Genomic DNA, 17,247 nt, shown 5'->3' on the forward strand with positions numbered 1-17,247 from the left:
CTCTCACAGTGTCTTGATGCATGCTCAGTCATCCAGATAAGTAAATCCCCAAAAGTTGTTTCTGTTCATATGGACGTCCAGATAAACAGAATCAACTTTTGGGGTTCTCACAGTGCTTCACTGGAGTCCCAAAGCCTTAGAAATGGATCTGTTACCCTTTCAGAGAGGCTGCAACTTCGTCAAACTGGCTGGCTTCCTTGATTCAACAAGGTCGGGCTATAACCAGGCGTGGGAGTAATTGAACTCAGCTTTTAAAAAACTGCCCGTAATCAGTAAACAAAAACAATTGTCCGTTAAAGTAACCAGCTACAAAAAAAATCGTAAAAAAAGACTCGCTAAAAAATAAATAAAATAAAATAATAATAAGTTAATCCTTAGCATGTATTCTTAGCTCCGTTCCGTTTTAAAGAAAATAACCCAGTATGAAGCAATTCTCGTATGAAGACGAGAGGGAAAAAAACAGATATTTAAACTACGTAACTTCCGGTAGAGTGGGCGTGGTTTAAGCTGTCAACTAACCGAAGAACAACAAAAACAACCCAACCGCAGAGGGGGGTTCTGCCAAAGGTGAGTTCTGCACTCTCAAAAATGTACCGTATCAGGTGCCAAATGGAGCACGCGCAGTGACCCGTGTCGCTAAGTTTGGAGGCCCAGGTAGAGAGTTTGATCCAACACTCAAAGAAATGTTTTTACCGATTTGAATTTACAGCCAACGTGTTGCACGCTTTTTGGAGGTAGGCAGTAGTGTCGTTGGCTCGTGCTGTGCTAAAATGTTCAAACACACCAGGTTGCACTGTTACAATCTCAGCTTCCAGTTTATTATCCTTAAGCTAGCGACATCATACAGCTAGGCCTCCGTCTGAGCAGTCAGCCCCCCACCCCACGAAGCGACGCTCGTTATCTGACTGTAACACCGTTTCCCCGGACCCTGTTAAAAATATATCTGTTTAAAATAGCTTCGCGTATCAGCAACTGTGTGCAAGGTTTACAGTAAGACTTTTGACCTTTTTATGACTCTTTGTGGGTTGACGTTCATTTCGGGTAGCATTAATCCATTTCGTTGTTTGTTATTTTCTGAAAAACGTCATCTTTATTGACAGTTTGGTAGCATTGCAGGTTGAACTTCACCGCTGTGAGCAGTAGCGAGCAGCTGATAATGTTTAACTTTTTATACATTACAAAATCTAACTTCCTGCCCATTGTGTACGCCGAACTGAGCAAATGGTGCTGAAGAAACATTTGAAACAAAAAGATTCCAGAAAAAAGTAACAAATTATAACAGGGGTTTAAAAGTGTGTGTTTAAACTGTATAAAACAATGACCTCAGGTTAGTCATGACATATGTCCATTAGAACTTTTTCATTTCAGTGCATGGCTTCAGGGCTTGGCTGCTCCCCAGTTATACCACATAAACAGTTGTTTTCGTCTCAAGCACCCAACTGTCAGCTTACCTTTCCTTTGTTTGTCACATAAATGCAAGTTTCACCACCTTTGATGTGGTGTCAACTCTGTCTTTCTTTGCATTTTTTTTTTCACATATTCTGGCTATTTTACGGCTGCAAGCTTAAAAATAAGTTTTGCCTGCTTATGTTTCTCGTCATTTTCTCACAGCAGGGACCGAGGCATGTGATCTGATGTGGTGTTGAAAACAATCTTTCCTTTGGTCTCTGCTACATCAGAGGTAAGAATCAGGTGGGATCTGTGTAATGAGAAACGATCTATGACAGAAACATCAGACAGAGTCCGGATGAAACACTCAGTCTTTTGACAAACACACTTCAGGTGGGCTCAGTTTAAGATGATCAGACTCCGTTTGTCTGAAACTGATAGGGCTGATCGGGGTTAAAGTGAGGCTGTTGAGTGCAAGGTGGACAGGCAGGGTCGAGAATGTATGTTATTGTGATGTATGATTACCAGTTATTGAGCCTGCCTGGAGGGGTTTTTTGTCTATGGATTCTAAACCAATCCACACATTGAAAAAGCTACATTTTCTCTGGATTGAGTTATACAATTACTCATCAGATTAATCATTTTACAGCAAAAATGGCAACAGAAATTGTAATCATAGCAGAAAATGGGTTTCAGTAGGAACAGGTGGCTTCGCTGACAACTGTGCACCTGCTCTCCTCAGTGCTGCTGTGCCTCTCACGTTTCAGCTGTCTGTGACTTGTAGGTTATTCTGTGATGTTCGTGGGTTATTTTTAGACCTTTTTTTATTTTTTATCTTTTAACACCTGCACAGAAAAAGGTAAAACATAGACAAGAAGTGTCAGCCAGCAGGAGGAGCAGGACTAAAGTTTGAGGTGGTTAAAGTGGAAGTCAGTGGTAGCACATTTGTGTCCCTTTGTTTAGCACTTTGAATGAAGGACAACCCAACACTATGGGGAAAATGCCATGCACAGGCACTGGTTGGCCATAACAGGATTTGGAGCAATCACAAGTGATTAATCAATGTTCATACCCCGAGTAATCCTTATGTGCTAAATCTACACCATAGGTACGTCATAATTATATACCCTTATGAAACTCTGTTGTAACTACATTTCGGCGTGGTGTCAGCCACTTGTCTACAGGCTCAAGATTCAAGAAATCTAATTTGAGCTTTCGAATCACATGCAATTACAAAGTAGAACTGATTTTTTTTATTCAATATGAGCCGCAATTAGTGATTGATCTGTGAACTTGTCAGTAAAGTGCTTACTGAGGTGGAACAATGACTGTGGAACCACTGCTATCGCCCCCTGGTGACCATTTAAAAGACAGCAGGCTTAAAGCACGTCCACCAAGCATAGGCAATTTTCCCCAAGGGTCCACATGAGAAACTGGGAGTGCTGTGGAAGGCGGCACCAATTAGGTAAACTCAGTATTTAATTTCATCTCTTTCTGAACTTATTGGTGAAACCTTGCACAACATTTTCAGATTCTCATGTGAACTTGTGGAGAAAATTAATTGCCCACCACTGCACATGGCCTTCCTGTTAGCTACAGGCCACTAATACCTATAGGTAAGGGGTGGGGAACTCCCACAGCTGATTTAAATCGCTAAATTACCTCCTCAATATGTCTTGAAGTTCTCCAGAGGCCTGGCAATGAACTAATCATTGGATTCGGGTGTGCTGACCCAGGGTGTTATCTAAAACCTGCAGGACACCAGCCCTTGAGTCCTGTAGTTCCCCCACCCCTGTTATAGGTGATAGAAAGGTGATTTTTTTTTTTTTTTTGTGTACAAAATACTTGAAACTCTAAAATGCTTCAGGGAAGCTGCCACTATAGTTCTAATAGTTTTGCTGGTGGAACTAGTTCACCTGGTTCCACTGTTGTCATGTTTCTGAAAATGCTCACTCAATTTGTTTTGCATATGTGGGCTTTGAATGACAAATGTCCAGAGTAGAGAGCGCTTTATGCTTCTCCAGCTTCTTTCACAAATGCAGTTTCAGATGTCAGCTTAGACCTTTCCTGTAGGTAAATTATTTAATCCACATGGTCACTCTGAGCTGTGTATAAGGAGCATTTTCATAGTGCCGAAGATTTTTTGGACAGTCACTGTGAGAGATGAGCTGTACTGTGCTTTGAGTACATTGCACCAAAAGTATGTTTGTTTGTGGAGAATGTCAGCATAGGTGAAAACAGAAGCAGATGCTAACAAATGAAAAGCTTATCCTAATGTTTTTCTTCATTTATACAGGATTTTTATTAACAGCTACAAAATCTGCAAAAAAGTGATAAAAAGAAAAATGGAAACAAATTGAGGGGAAAAAAGAAGAAAATCTGGAAAAGTAGACTCTGGGAGGTGACTGTGCCCATAAAGCACTGTGTGAGATTAGAACTTTAGAATTAGATCACCACGCCTGCTAAACGTACGTCCCATTCTAAATTCCTTAACAGACATCAGCCCCAAAAATCCAACACTGAGAATTCTCTAAACACCACGTTAGACATGCAGGTTACATGCAAATTAAGCAATACAATTTTGACACTTAAAGACCTAAAACTTCAGTAGGGTCACATATGTTTTGGGAGGAAACTTGATTTTCATACACATTGTGATAAACAGTGTAAAATATCTCCAGCTTTATCCTTTAAAAGACATATGTAACAGCTGTCCTGATGTAATTGTCATGTTTCCATAGCATATCTTAAAAGCGTCTTTTTTTTCCCCTTTGGTCTCTTACATGGATACCTGTTCAGGACTTGAGCCATGGAGTCCTCTGATGAAGATGAGGTGCGCACCTTTGTTCAAGTCCTCAGTGAGAAGTATAACCCTGAGAATTTCCCCTATGGCCAAGGCGTAGGAGTGGTTGTTCTGCCCAGGGCTCCAGGATCCCCTGTCAAAGGTGAGAGATGACAGAGCGAGCTATTTCAGGGTTGTGATGATGCCACGTGAGCAGTGTATCACTTGTGATAAGTTCAGCCCGGCATATCTGCCTTTTTATTTGGAGTGTTGAGCTGTGAATGAGGCTCTGAACTGACTCGAGTTTCCTGTTTGCAGATCGCCTCTTCTTGCCCAGCGCACTGGTTCTGAATGACAGTGGAATCAGTAAAGCCGGCGACAGGCAAGACATCGCTGCTTCCTGCGCCCACGTGGTAGAGCTCGACCTGTCCCACAATCAGCTGAATGACTGGGGAGAGGTGGGGGTCTTGGAGTTTTAATTGAACTTAATAAGGTTTTTCATAAAAGCAGAGCCATCTGGCTTTTGTTCAAGACAATTTAGTTGGAGTGCTGTCTGTATGCTACCATGTCAGCAGTTAAAAAGGGCTTAAATGGACACTAGTAAATGCTAGTCATAGGTTTATAAGATTAAGGTCTTTGTTTTGATGGTTATTTTAGTGTAATAAAAAATGAATACAACACATACAGATAAAAAAAATAGAAGTTAATCTCTCTTTATTGTTAGTAAGGATGCAAGCCTGGGATGTCAAACTCCTTTTACATTGTGGGCCACAAACAACCCACTTTGGTCTTGAGCGGGCTGAACCAGTAAAACTTCCCTTTCTGTCAGTAATAAGAAGTTTAACCACACTTTATTACTTTATTACTTTGGCATAGTATGAATGGCTGTGGGGGAGGTGTTTATCAGGAGGAAAAGCTGTAAAACTTAATACAGTTGAAAGTCCAAAAATGTATGCCCTCCTTCTCATTTTCCAAAGCCATCCAGTTGGCCAGTTTGGAGTCTTTGCCGGGCCGATTGTGCCCCCGGACTTTATGTTTGTAAGTTAACTGGAAAGCATGTAGATTTTTAGATGGTTATTCACTGATTCCATCTAGCCTCCATTCATCATCATTCTTTTCTTTTTGTTTGTTTGCATATGTACTGTTAATAATTAAGTTCTTAAGGTTGGGTTGTGCTGCATTGTTATTTAGCCGTGTCTACAACACAAAGGCCTCTTAAAAAAGTTGCACAGCCCTTGTTATCCCCCTCTCACAGTGCTGTTTGTTATTCAGCCGAGTGATACCGTGATGAGGGCTGTAGGCACAGTTCCCTTCTGCTGTGCCAGCTGGAACACCTGGTACCTCTCAGGTTAACTGGAGTACTCATTTATTAATAAGCAGGGTTGGATACATTTTTTTGTATGAACCAATAAATACATACACCACATATTTATTTAATATAATAATCTCTTCTTCTGTCATTCACATGGGTTTAGCATTAAGTATTTTATTTGCCATCTAGAAGCCAAAGAGTGAAAACAAGTCAATGTGAAACTAAACCAGACGCTACTGATGTGGATTAATTATCAGCTTTTTAAACAGAATGAAGGAAAATGTGAACACGGTACAGAAACACTTTAAAAATATGCCTGTTCAAGACTATCTATGGGTTGTATTTAAAGATGGATGACTCGGAACTTACCTAGAATTTAAACCGCTGTATCTCATTATACAGCTTATTTATGTGTACTAGAGTTATCTAGCTAATCAACAAGCTCTGAAAATAATGGTTTTCAAAGTAAAAGTGTTTTGAAAAGTTCTGTAACTTGTTTCTTCTTTTTCTTTGTTCTGTGTCCTGATGCTCCTGGTTTTGCCAGATCGGCACCATCGTTTCCAGCATCCCACACCTGGACTTCCTCAATCTGAGCATGAACCCGCTAAGCGGCGTGCAGCTGGAGCCGAACATGGCAGAGGTTTTTTCCAGGGTCCGACGACTGGTCCTCATTAATACACAAGTCAGCTGGGACACTGTTCACACACTCACGCAGCACACACCAGAGTAAGTGACAAAGCATGGAAAAAGGTTTTATGTTCTTTTATGTGTGGCAATGAGAGAATTTGTATATTTTTGTCTAAGCGTCTGCATATATAGAGATTTACAATGTTTTCAGAGTTCTCTCTGCAGTCCTGTGAAAAACTAAGTACACCCCTACTGCTTCCATGGGAGGTGTGAGAATAAGTAGCAGCCAGTTGCTAATGGGACACATTTAACTCAACAAATGTGAGCACCTCTGAAAAAGCAGACGTTTTGGTAGCCTACTGCTAAGGGGATGTCTGAGCAAATTCACTCCAGACTGAGCAATACTCAGAGAAACTGATAAAAGCCCAACAGCTACATCTCAGACTCTACAGCCCTCAATTAGTGTGTAAAATTGGAAAGTTCGTGACAACACAATTTTTTTTTTTAAACTGAACTTGTTAGTAAGGGTTTCCGGGCTTCTTCACTCTAAAACAAACATGGCAGGAATGTTTAGGTTTGCTGAAGTTGACAAAACTACAACAGAATGACTGAAAAAGAAAACAATGAACATGTTTCAATGACCCAGTCAAAGTCCAGAACTCAACCAAGCTGTTGGGAGATGTGTATTAAAGAATGCCCACAGACCTCAATGTTGTAAAGAAGAGTGTGCCAGTAGTCCTCCAGTGATGTGAGAGATGACTCTTAAAAACAATTGCCTCACATAATTGTTGCTAATGTGGCTCTACAAGCTACTGAGTCATAATGAATCACTTAGTTTTTTGTGCCACTCTGACCACTCAGAGTTGCTCAGAACATTAGCGAGCAGATTAGTGATGCGTTCCTCCTTTATCTTGAGCACACAGATGTAGACTCAACAGGAATTCCAGGAAGTTATGCCCCACCTTGCCATGTTTAGGGAGGTTGGGTTGACGCATGAGGAGTAATGGTTGGTTGGTTTAGCCACAAAAGAAGAAATCTTTTCAATTTTCGTCAACAAGCCAGGGCTGTGCCAGTTCCAATCAGCAGGAGCCTCGCTATCATGGCTCTGAATAGGTAGATGTCTTCAACGTCCTCCAATGTGAGTGTTGCCAGGCTCGTTCCACTGAAAGGCTGTCGTGTATCTGCAGCAAATGTTCCGACGATCAGGCTCCCCCGCGCCCAGGTTTCTCGTCGAGAGGGTGTCAGTAGTGTTTAATATAATTCAGTCCAGTTTTATTTGTTGTAAACAGGGTAGAGAACTCAGAACATATGGTGACAATTGGAAACACGATAACAGCTGCCTTATTCTTTTGAAGAATCAAAAGCACCTTAATGCATATTACACAGATTATACAAAGAATCTTTGATGTCCTCAAAAATGCCAGTTTCCTTGCACCTCATCTTCCAGGCTGGAGGAGCTCTTCCTGTGTCTGAACGGCTACAACAGCGTGTCAGAGTCCCAGACGACATGCCCGTCGCTACGCCTGCTGCAGATTACAGATAACCAGCTGCAGGATTGGGCAGAAGTGAGGAAGTTTGGGCTGCTGTACCCCAGTCTGAGCACACTGGTGCTGGCCAATAACAGCGTGGACTCTGTGGGAGACACCAAGGAGACACTGGAGCACCTCTTCCCCAACCTGCGTAGCATCAACCTCAACAATTCAGGTCGGAGTCCTAAAAGTCTTTTAATCTGTCTGTATTCAGTGCAAGGTGTGAACAAATAGCCCTATAACTCATTATGTTTATTATTATTATTATTGTTGTTGTTGTTGTTGTTATTCAGGTCTTAGTAAATGGATCGACATTGAAAGGCTGAATTTCTTTCCCAAACTGGTGGAGGTCAAAGCAAAGGGAATCCCTTTACTGCAGTCTTACAGCACCGAGGAGAGACGTAGCCTCCTTTTAGCACAGTAAGTCTGAAGCTGTGTGCTCGTTTGTTCAGTAACTTCATCATCGAAATACTCATTGAGCACTTTTAACACCCGACTGCTGCACCTGCCCTCAGGCTGCCCTCCGTAATGGTGCTGAACGGGGGTGCCGTGTCTAATGGTGAGAGAGAGGATGCTGAGAGGTTCTTCATCAGATACTACCAGGACTGTCCAGAGCAGGAGCGTCCCGAGAGGTGGAGCATCATCCACACATACATTTTTCACTGCACACATAATCATAGTGAATAAGTTTACTCATGGATAATAATAATAATTCAAAGCTGCGGCTGACCGCTGACGCTGTAGTAACTAGTAGAAGTGGACGAGGAATAATATGTAGTCTCAAAAAGACACTTTGCATATGCAGTGGTGCTGATGGCCAGCTAAGATGCGTGGGTAGAAGTTGGCGTTAGGCAACTGTGTGAATTGTGAATTTATCGTTAAATAAAATTAGCCATTAGCTTTATTTCTTCTTTTTTACTTTTTGAGGGGTTTCTTTGGATCATTTAAGTTTGTTAACTTAGTGATCTGCATCCTAAAACAAGGTAGAAAATTAACATGTAACTAAATTTCAAAGGCACACACTCTCCAGATGGAAAGGATCATTTGTAGCCAGTGTTTTGAGAAACTGTCCTACTTTGGCAAATCGTCCTACCCATATTATAATTTGACGGCGACTTGTGACTAATACAAACCATAACCATAAGAAATATTCACAATGGGTTAAAAAAATGATGTAAATTTGGGGTTTGTGTTACGCGTATGCGCAGAAACAACAGGTGGGATGGTTTGTGAGGTAGGATAGATTCCCAGAACACCGGTTCTCATTTCGTGGCCATATTTCAGCAACAGGTTTTGTACAAAAAAAGTCTAAAACTCAGAGATATTCAGTTAAACAATCTTCTTCTTTCAGATGTTTTCTTTAGGGGTCATCACCCTCTAACCCTATCCCTAGCGTCCTCCTCTGCATGTGCTTCTTCACTATATCGATGAACTTTCTGTGAGGTCTTCCTCTCTTCCTCCTCCCTGGCAGCTCAATATTTAGCATCATTTGTCCAATGTATCCACTCTCTCTTCTCTCCCAGACTATCTGAGCCTCGCCTCTCTAACTTTATCTCCAAACTGCTGAACTTGAGCTGTCCCTCTGACATCCTCGTTTTTAATCATTTCCATTTTGGTCACTACCAGTGAAAACCTGAGCATCTTCAGCTCGGCCTGCTGTCTTTTTTTCAGTGCTACTGTCTCCAAGCCATACATTATAGCAGCTCTCGGTACCATCTTAAAACCCTGTCCACTCCACCCCTGACTGCACTTTGTTTTCTTGTGCACTGTCTTGCTTTGGATGGTTGAGCCTGGTTCTGCCAGAGGTTTTTTTTCCTCTTAAAAGGGAGTTTTTCCTCCCCACTGTCCCACAAGTGCTTGCTCATAGTGGGTGATATGATTGTTGGGGTTTTCTCTGTATTGTTGTAGGAACTTTACCTTACGATATAAAGCTTCTTGAGTGTTCGACTGTTGTTGTGATTTGGTGCTATATAAATAAAACTGAACTGAATTGAATGTAGCTGAGTTTAAACCATTGCGAAGAAGAATCAGTGTTGGTCAGATTTTACTGAAGTTTTTATCAAAGTCACATTTATCGATTTGCGGGCAGTAACCCTTGAGCGGTGATGGATCGTGAGCCTGATGAGCTACTACAGCACTGACATCTTTTGGCTTGAGAAAATAGCTAACATGATAAATTAAAAAATATATTGTGTAGCATTATGTTGATCAATAAATTGTTGTTGTTTTTTTCAGCTCTAAAATTTACATCAGATTGTTTTCATTGCTTCATTACAACATTCCGATGAGACATTTAGAGTAAAATTCATATTGAAAGTCTTCACTAAATACCTTAAATATGGAGCACAAGGCGCCAGCACTGGCTTTCAATTGGAAAGCTAAGCGGCATTTACGTTTGCATTATATTCATATGGGAACACCTGCTGATTCACAACATTAGCAACCAATCTCCATCCCTGTCCTCAGTTTGGGTCCAGCACACTATATGTTTTTTTTTTTTGCGGGGGGAGGTTGAAAGCCTTCCTCGGGGGGGCTCGCAGGGGTGAAATAATTCACCAACTGCATTCCACTTAACCTCAGCAGAATGTTGGGGAGGGATTTCTGGAGGAAGGTGTAGTCCCTGACTGGGGGAAACTAACCTTTGGGAGACAATGCCACCACTCTCTCCCTGCTCAATGAGTCCTTTGTGCTGGGAATTCTCTGATTGGGAAAACTGATACACCAGGTAGCAGGTTGTTTTTTTTATGTATACACCTACTCTGTCAACCTGAAGCCTTAATTTGAGACATTTGATTTGTTTTCTGATGTCACATGAGCTGTCACAGCACTCCTGGCTATAAATTATTTTATTACCTGTGGCAGAACTTGTTTGTCCATCAGGAGCAGTTAATAGTTATTTTATTTCTATGTCAAACACATTCATCGCCATCTAAAAACTTCATTTTCTTTGTGTTCAGCTTCATCGCTCTGATTTTATTTTTGTCCATCAAGCGTTGCGTTTGCGGTGTTGGTTTGGGAGGGGTTCGGTGTAGGTCCAGGGTCGGGTATAACCGTGACTGTGCATGTGCATGCGGGCGTTATCGGGGTGTCAGACACACTCAGTAGGCAGTGAGCGCACAGCTATCCCCTTTCCTTTCGGATGAGGCTGCGGCCTCGCTACCCCAAGAGATCAGAGCTCTGCAGGTGGGTCACAGCCTCTCAAGTGAACACATCTGACACAGCCTGGCTTTGAGTAACTATAAACGTGTTCTCAAACCATAAACTAGACTAACTGAGATGGATACACCCCAACAATTCCTTGGAAAAAATGGGAAAGGGAAGAAAACAGCACTGGGCAGGAAGGATTAGTGGCGAGAAAGAGTAGAGGCAAGGGTTAAAAAAGAAACCAGAGAGTCGGCGTATCCGGTGAAGTTAGCAGTTAGTGGGTCTAAACAGAGCCACAGTCTCAGGGAAAGACGTGGGAAAATTTACATTTTAACTTTTTGAGGTGCTCATACGTTCAAGTAAATAACTGGAGAAATGTGAGAATGAGTCGATGAAATGCCAAAACAGGAGAGCTCAGCTACATGGTGTCTCTTGGCTTCACAGTCTTGTAATTTCCTCCGCAGGAATCAAAGAATGCCAAAATGACAGTTGGAATGTCGGCTTCTTATCACCTGCAGCATTGTTTGCCCCATTATACCATGCTTACCACCTTAAATGAAGCCTCTTTGGTAAATGGCTTCTCTTAGAATGGCACTTTGTGCACTGTGGCCTTAGTGGAGAATTCCCAGGGTGGACTGCAAGTTTGGCCAGAAAATCCCAGGGCCAGGGCAGCGGCTTTGTGGAGGAGTTTTGGGGAGGGAAGTGAAATTGCTTTGATTGGCCCAGCTGTTACAGTAGCTTTGAAAGCACAGGCCTTTTCTCCTGGATTTTATTTAATCGTTCCTGGGGCCTTATCTCGAACACGCATTCCCCTGAGATGGCTGAGAGCTTTCTCACGGCAAGCAAGTGGCAGACAACTCGGTGTTTCTCTGCCTCTTAAACACTCATAGCTTGTTTCCATAACCCTGAGTTTAAAGTCTTTTTAAAAAAATCTGAAATATCTTAAATATACTTGCTGTTTCTATTTCACACCTGTACTTCATCTAAGAAGGAAAAAAAGAGGATGTATAACCTGTGAGTCTGAAAAGTGAAGCCAGTGTTGAACAGCCTTTTACCTGCATTCTTCATAACAGCCAGCAGAGGGCACAAAGAGAAGTCTTGTCCTATACAAGTCTATAAGAAGATTGCCCTGCTTTTAACTTGATTCGTGACCTCATGAAGCATTTTCACAATGACTTTATCATCTCTGTCTTTAGTTTTAAGTGTTATTTTGTACAGCTTGTTGTTAAATTTCTAGATTTTGATTCCATTTAGAGTAAATCAGTGCTAAAACACAGTGTGATTGTGACATCAGAGGGCAGGGTGGAGCCGTAGACCAAGCTGCTCTTTGAATGTCGAAATGAAGCCTACATCCTATCATTAGTACAGGGTGTATGTTATTTACCATAGCAACAATGGGGGGGGGAGGCAAAGAGACACTGTGGTCTACCTTAAAAATGCCATTATGTGTTATCATGATTATTTGGGCAAATATTTTTCCATATATTTGTAGAATAACATGCAGGCATGTCTGACAAACTCATTTTTCAGTTAGTTTTGGCAAATATTCAAAAATTATATGCATATAATGAGCTAGTTAGCGGTTAGCATACCCTGGAAAATCCTCCTTTCTGAAACTTAGAATGGGTGCATTTATAAAAGGGTCTTAATGTTTTATTCAGAATGACCTGAACTGAGTGGATGAATTCAGCAGGAAAGTGTTTCTAGAGGCCAAGCCTGAGGGCTGTTTTCCCATAGACTCTTATAGTACCAGTCTGTTTGCAGTCATAGATATCACTACCTCCTTGCAATTATAAAAAAATAAAGATTTAAGGGGTTTTTCACACCTGCACTGTTTAGGCCGTGTAAATCAAATTCTGGTCTTTTTTTATTTAATTTATAGTCAGAACATAATCTGACCTCCATCCAACCCCAACTACCAGGTGTGCGCTGCTAGTTTGAGATAAATGCCTCCTCGTAGTCAGATGTGCTTTGCATCCTAGGATGCGGCAGAAGACCATACACATGCAGAGAGCTCAAACTGTAGCAGCTAGCTGTGGAATAAACCAAAGGTCCAGAAGACAGCATTTCCCTTCATTGGCCAATAAGCAGAATGCCTGCTCTGCCACGGTTTGTGGTGATGCATTTTTGGTTGACTTGGAGTTTTCTCTCTGTAAAAAGAAACAAAGCCATGAGTAAAAGCCACAAGTTTACAAATTCATCAGCTGATTAAGACTAAAGAAACTAGAGGTGTTAAAACACCCTGAGATACTTTGCAAGGGCCTCACTTTTCAGAGACTATGTAGTCACTGCCATGTCTGAGAAACACCATACTTTGTGTGGTGGATTTCAAGTGTATGTCTTGTAGGAGTTTGTGTGTCTTTGCTGTATGCTGATGTCATTCAGTTGAGCTGATAACAAATAAAAAAATAACACGAGCTCTGCTTTGTTGCAGGTACCGTATCCTCGTGTCCAAATATGGCCACCTGGCTCCACTGGCTGAGGTAGACCTGAGACCCAGCCTCACCATGGTGGTTGTTCGCTGGGGTGACAGGGTGGAGACAGTCAGCCTCCGTCTGGAGCAAACAGTAGGTGACCTAAAAAAACACCTTAAGGGTCTGCTGCAGCTACCCAATGGGATGAGGCTCTTCTACATCGACCGAGAGATGTGTTCAATGTTTGGACCAGAGGAGCTGAAGTGCGGCACCCGGGCCCTGCATTCCTACGGCATTCGAGACGGGGATGAGATCCTGGTAGTGCCCAGGGACAAAAGCCGCTGCAGCTCCTCGGGTCTTTGAGTCGGGAGGTTCTCCACTTCTGGATGACTTGGATTGGAGGAATTGTAGAAATGATAAATTACTGGATATTACGCTTTTGACTTGAACCCTTTTTTTAGATATCAAAAAAAGGGTGGGTGTTTTGGATGGTAAAGAGGTTTGCTGTCTAAAATCTTGATCACATTTATGCAATAGTACATTTGCACATAGTTGTTCGATATTTACAAAGCCTTGAATTCAAGTCGCACATTTCTATGCTTCATGTGCCTTGAGTTACAAGTGCAGTTTACATCTTATTGATGAAGCATAAAAAAAAAGATCAAAAAGTTCTAGGACTGCTCCCTTAATGGCCGAAAAACCATACCTGACTCGAAATTTGGCCGTTCTCCCCTTCAGGGTCTTCCACATGTGCACCTCTGGATAAATATCAGTCTTGTTATGACCACTTCCACTGGTTCTTCTGTTTGCTGGATATCTTTTGCAGTCAAAACAGCAGTCATTCAGCTTGAATTTAATTTCTGAGAAAACAATGGAAATTGCAGGAAGGCAGAGCTGGTAGACTTGAGAGCCATGTGCCATGCATATGTCATATGTGTTTACAATCCAGGTCCTTCCCCTTGAATATTGTCCATCAAGACATTATAGTAGATCTCATGGTCTTTAATAGTGGACTGGCTGACCTTGGAGGATGCCAAGAACGTGTGGGCATCCTCCTCTCTGCTATTTTTACCTGATGTTGAACTTTTGGGCTTGAAAACTGGACTGTTTGTTGAAAAACTGTTTGTTTAAGCAAGTCCAAAGAAAGGCAAGTGCAGGTGGTAAGAGCGGGCGCATCCAAAGAAAGCCACCGCGCTAACGTGATCGGGATAGGCACAAGAACACAACCTCGAAGGGGAGTTCAGCCAAATTTATATCTGATGTGTTTTTAGATTTTTAGGGGCTGCAGAACATTAAGATCATACTTTCCTTCATACAACTGTCTTTAATTTTTTTTTAAATTGTTTCCCTTATTATGAATTAAATGCATAAATTGCACACCAATTTTAAAACTAAAATCACCTTATAATTAAAGCATTTGAAGGGTTAAAACAGACCTTCTAATCCCTACTGTTGATATTTCTGCACCAAACTGAGAACGAATTAGTATTTTTAAAGAGCGAATACATTAAAATTAGGAGACAAATATAAATTATACACGATTTCAGATTCAAATTCATTGGATATCAGAAATGCCCTTTCTGAGAATACATTCTGCCACTTTCATTGCACATTGTTCCTCCGTAATGATTACACTTTGATCAGCATTGTCATTTTTCTCCATGTTTCTTTTGTAAAAGATGAATTGATGCCTGTTCGCTATAAACTGGCTGCAGGAGATTTTGTACAGCCTGGACTAAAATTGTTCCAACCTATTACGTTCTCCAGAAGCAACCATGACGACAAAAATAAATAAATAATAATAATAATCATACTGCAATGATTGCAACTAATCAGGCTTTAAACGTGGTCTTGATTTTTTTGTAGTGCCAAGGTTTTGTAAATTGGGCACCATCCATATTTTAAAAAATTACGTTTTATTTACATTTTCATGATGATGACAGCCTCAAAGCACTGCTCTACTTTTCTAACCATTATTTAAGTGGAGAAGATTTTGTTTTGTTTTGATTTCCTGCAGGAAGAGTTTGTAGATAAGCAGCACATGTAATTCCCTACTTAGACTTTCTCCACGCGATTGTAGTGAAATATCCTGGAATAACCTGCAAGCTGATGCATAAATGCCATGTGTTGGGGGTAACGTGCACGCGCACACCCGCACACACACTCGGATACCTCTCAGTCGAGACGCCCTGGCAGAAAGACGAGACATGTCTGAGGTGAGCTCGGGTCTGGGACAGAGAAAAGAAGGAGTGTTGATGCTCAAGTTACCGCAGGTCTTCTGGCTGTCCTGCGCATGAATGGAGCGCAAGAGCAGCTGAGAAGCGCTGAGGCTCACTCTGTATGGTAACCACACACCAGCTGCTGTGTCACGGACACTTCCGCTGGATTTAAGTTGGAACAGGTTCACCAAACAGCTTCTTGGCCCTCACCGGTCCACCCGAGTCTCTCTCCTTTACATTTCCATCTCACAGACACCCAAACTTTTAGTTTGCGCTGTTTCGCAGGTCCTGGTGTTGTGAGCTTTCAGCAGGAATTTTTCAACCCATCTTATCGCCTGAACATTTATTTTACTTTAGCTGATGAGACTTTGGCTGTTGGTGTCTGCTGTGTTTTACCAGCTGGAGCATTACAGATGTAGTCACTTAAACTATGTGTCATAACAATACTGGTGCATTTTTTTCACGTGTTCGTTGGTAGCAAGTGAAGTTATTTGGAGTTAAGTCATTGTTGCTGTGGTTCTTTCTCTAATTTAGACTCTAATTAGAGCTCCCAAGTCAAAATGCTTCTCTTGAGCGTCCGCAAATAAAGTGTTTTGTTGTGCTTATGCAAGCATGTGAACATGTGCTGGGGTGCACTTGTCCTGCGGCAGGCTCACAGTGCCATCTGGACTGACAGATTTTCTTTGTGTAGTAGATGACTGGAGATCTCTTTGTTTTATTGACTTTTATTAATCTGTATTATGATGAGTGGGGCTGTTGAGAAGTGCTGGGATAAGTGTGAGGGGTTTGTTTTGTTTTGTTTGGATCATTGTGAGGTTGGTTTGCACAGTCTCATATGTCTTTGTTTCTTTCAGCATTTCATCATTTGCAAGACGTGTCATTTCAGGGAAACGATGTTGTTTTATGGGCATTTGTAATTTTGACATTTCTAGAATATTAACTGCGCCTGTCACCTTTTTATCTATCCTTCAGTAATACCAAAACAGAGTTTATTTACAGATTTTAAAAAGTTAAAAAAAATTGATGATCTAAAGTTCACTTTGCCTTGTGCTGGTTAGAGTGTGTGGTGTTTAATTTATATTTCGTTTGCTCTCTGTATTGCTTTTCTTCCGTGCACTTTTAATTCTTGTTTGCATTACTGCAATCTTTCTATACCTGTACTGTATAATGGTGCTTTAACTTCTCTTAAATAAAAAAAATAAATACTGATTGTTCCAGCTAATTGCAGTGTTATTTTTTCATAATAATTCTGCAGTAATAGTCAATACCTATAGTGTGTGGGGGGATTTTTTGTGTTTAGTTTTTTGTTTTTATCTAATTCGGGACATTAAATGACCCCACACAACTGTTCATTATCCAGTTCATATGGACACTATAGCAAACATACACAAATCAACTGTAGGAAACATTTCTAGCATGTAAAAATACCACAATGAGGTTATGAATGAGTTCATCTGTCACTTTAAGACCCATACAGGGAGACCTCAGTTGATTGGTGGATTCAAACCTTCTTGCTGTGGGTCGATGTGACAGATTTTCTTTTTTTGTTTCGTCATTTATTTGACAATTAAGTCTGTTTTTCCCAGAATGTCCCCATTTTATTTGGCTTTTTTTGTATTTAAATATACTTTTTTTTTTTTAATGTAGAACATGTCTTTATGAAGTTATCAGTTTTTCATTAGGAATTTGACTGGCAACTGGCCTTTTTTTAAATTATTATTATTATTATTATTATTATTAATTTTATCATGTTTTCCTGTCTAGTGAGTTTAGTTTTTTCTTCTTTAATTTGCCCCTTTTTATATTTTTTGTCATAAATTTGCCCGTTTTG

General features: G+C 41.0%; 1 protein-coding gene across 1 annotated transcript; it reads left to right on the forward strand.

Moving 5' to 3' along the window:
- Window positions 1-496: 496 nt before the first annotated feature.
- LOC146661157 (tubulin-specific chaperone cofactor E-like protein) lies at window positions 497-16,629 on the forward strand. The gene is made up of 9 exons (XM_085421226.1): window positions 497-567; window positions 1,612-1,681; window positions 4,189-4,334; window positions 4,490-4,629; window positions 6,028-6,209; window positions 7,558-7,814; window positions 7,933-8,059; window positions 8,155-8,271; window positions 13,218-16,629. Exons 3-9 carry the CDS (start codon window positions 4,199-4,201, stop codon window positions 13,558-13,560), a joined length of 1,302 nt encoding a protein of 433 aa, XP_085277352.1. The 5' UTR covers window positions 497-567; window positions 1,612-1,681; window positions 4,189-4,198; the 3' UTR covers window positions 13,561-16,629.
- Window positions 16,630-17,247: the final 618 nt, after the last annotated feature.

This window comes from Rhamphochromis longiceps, linkage group LG10 (genome assembly GCF_057381845.1).
Source record: "Rhamphochromis longiceps isolate RC_006_pf linkage group LG10, R_longiceps_female_GT1.1, whole genome shotgun sequence".
NCBI classification, from domain to species: domain Eukaryota; kingdom Metazoa; phylum Chordata; class Actinopteri; order Cichliformes; family Cichlidae; genus Rhamphochromis; species Rhamphochromis longiceps.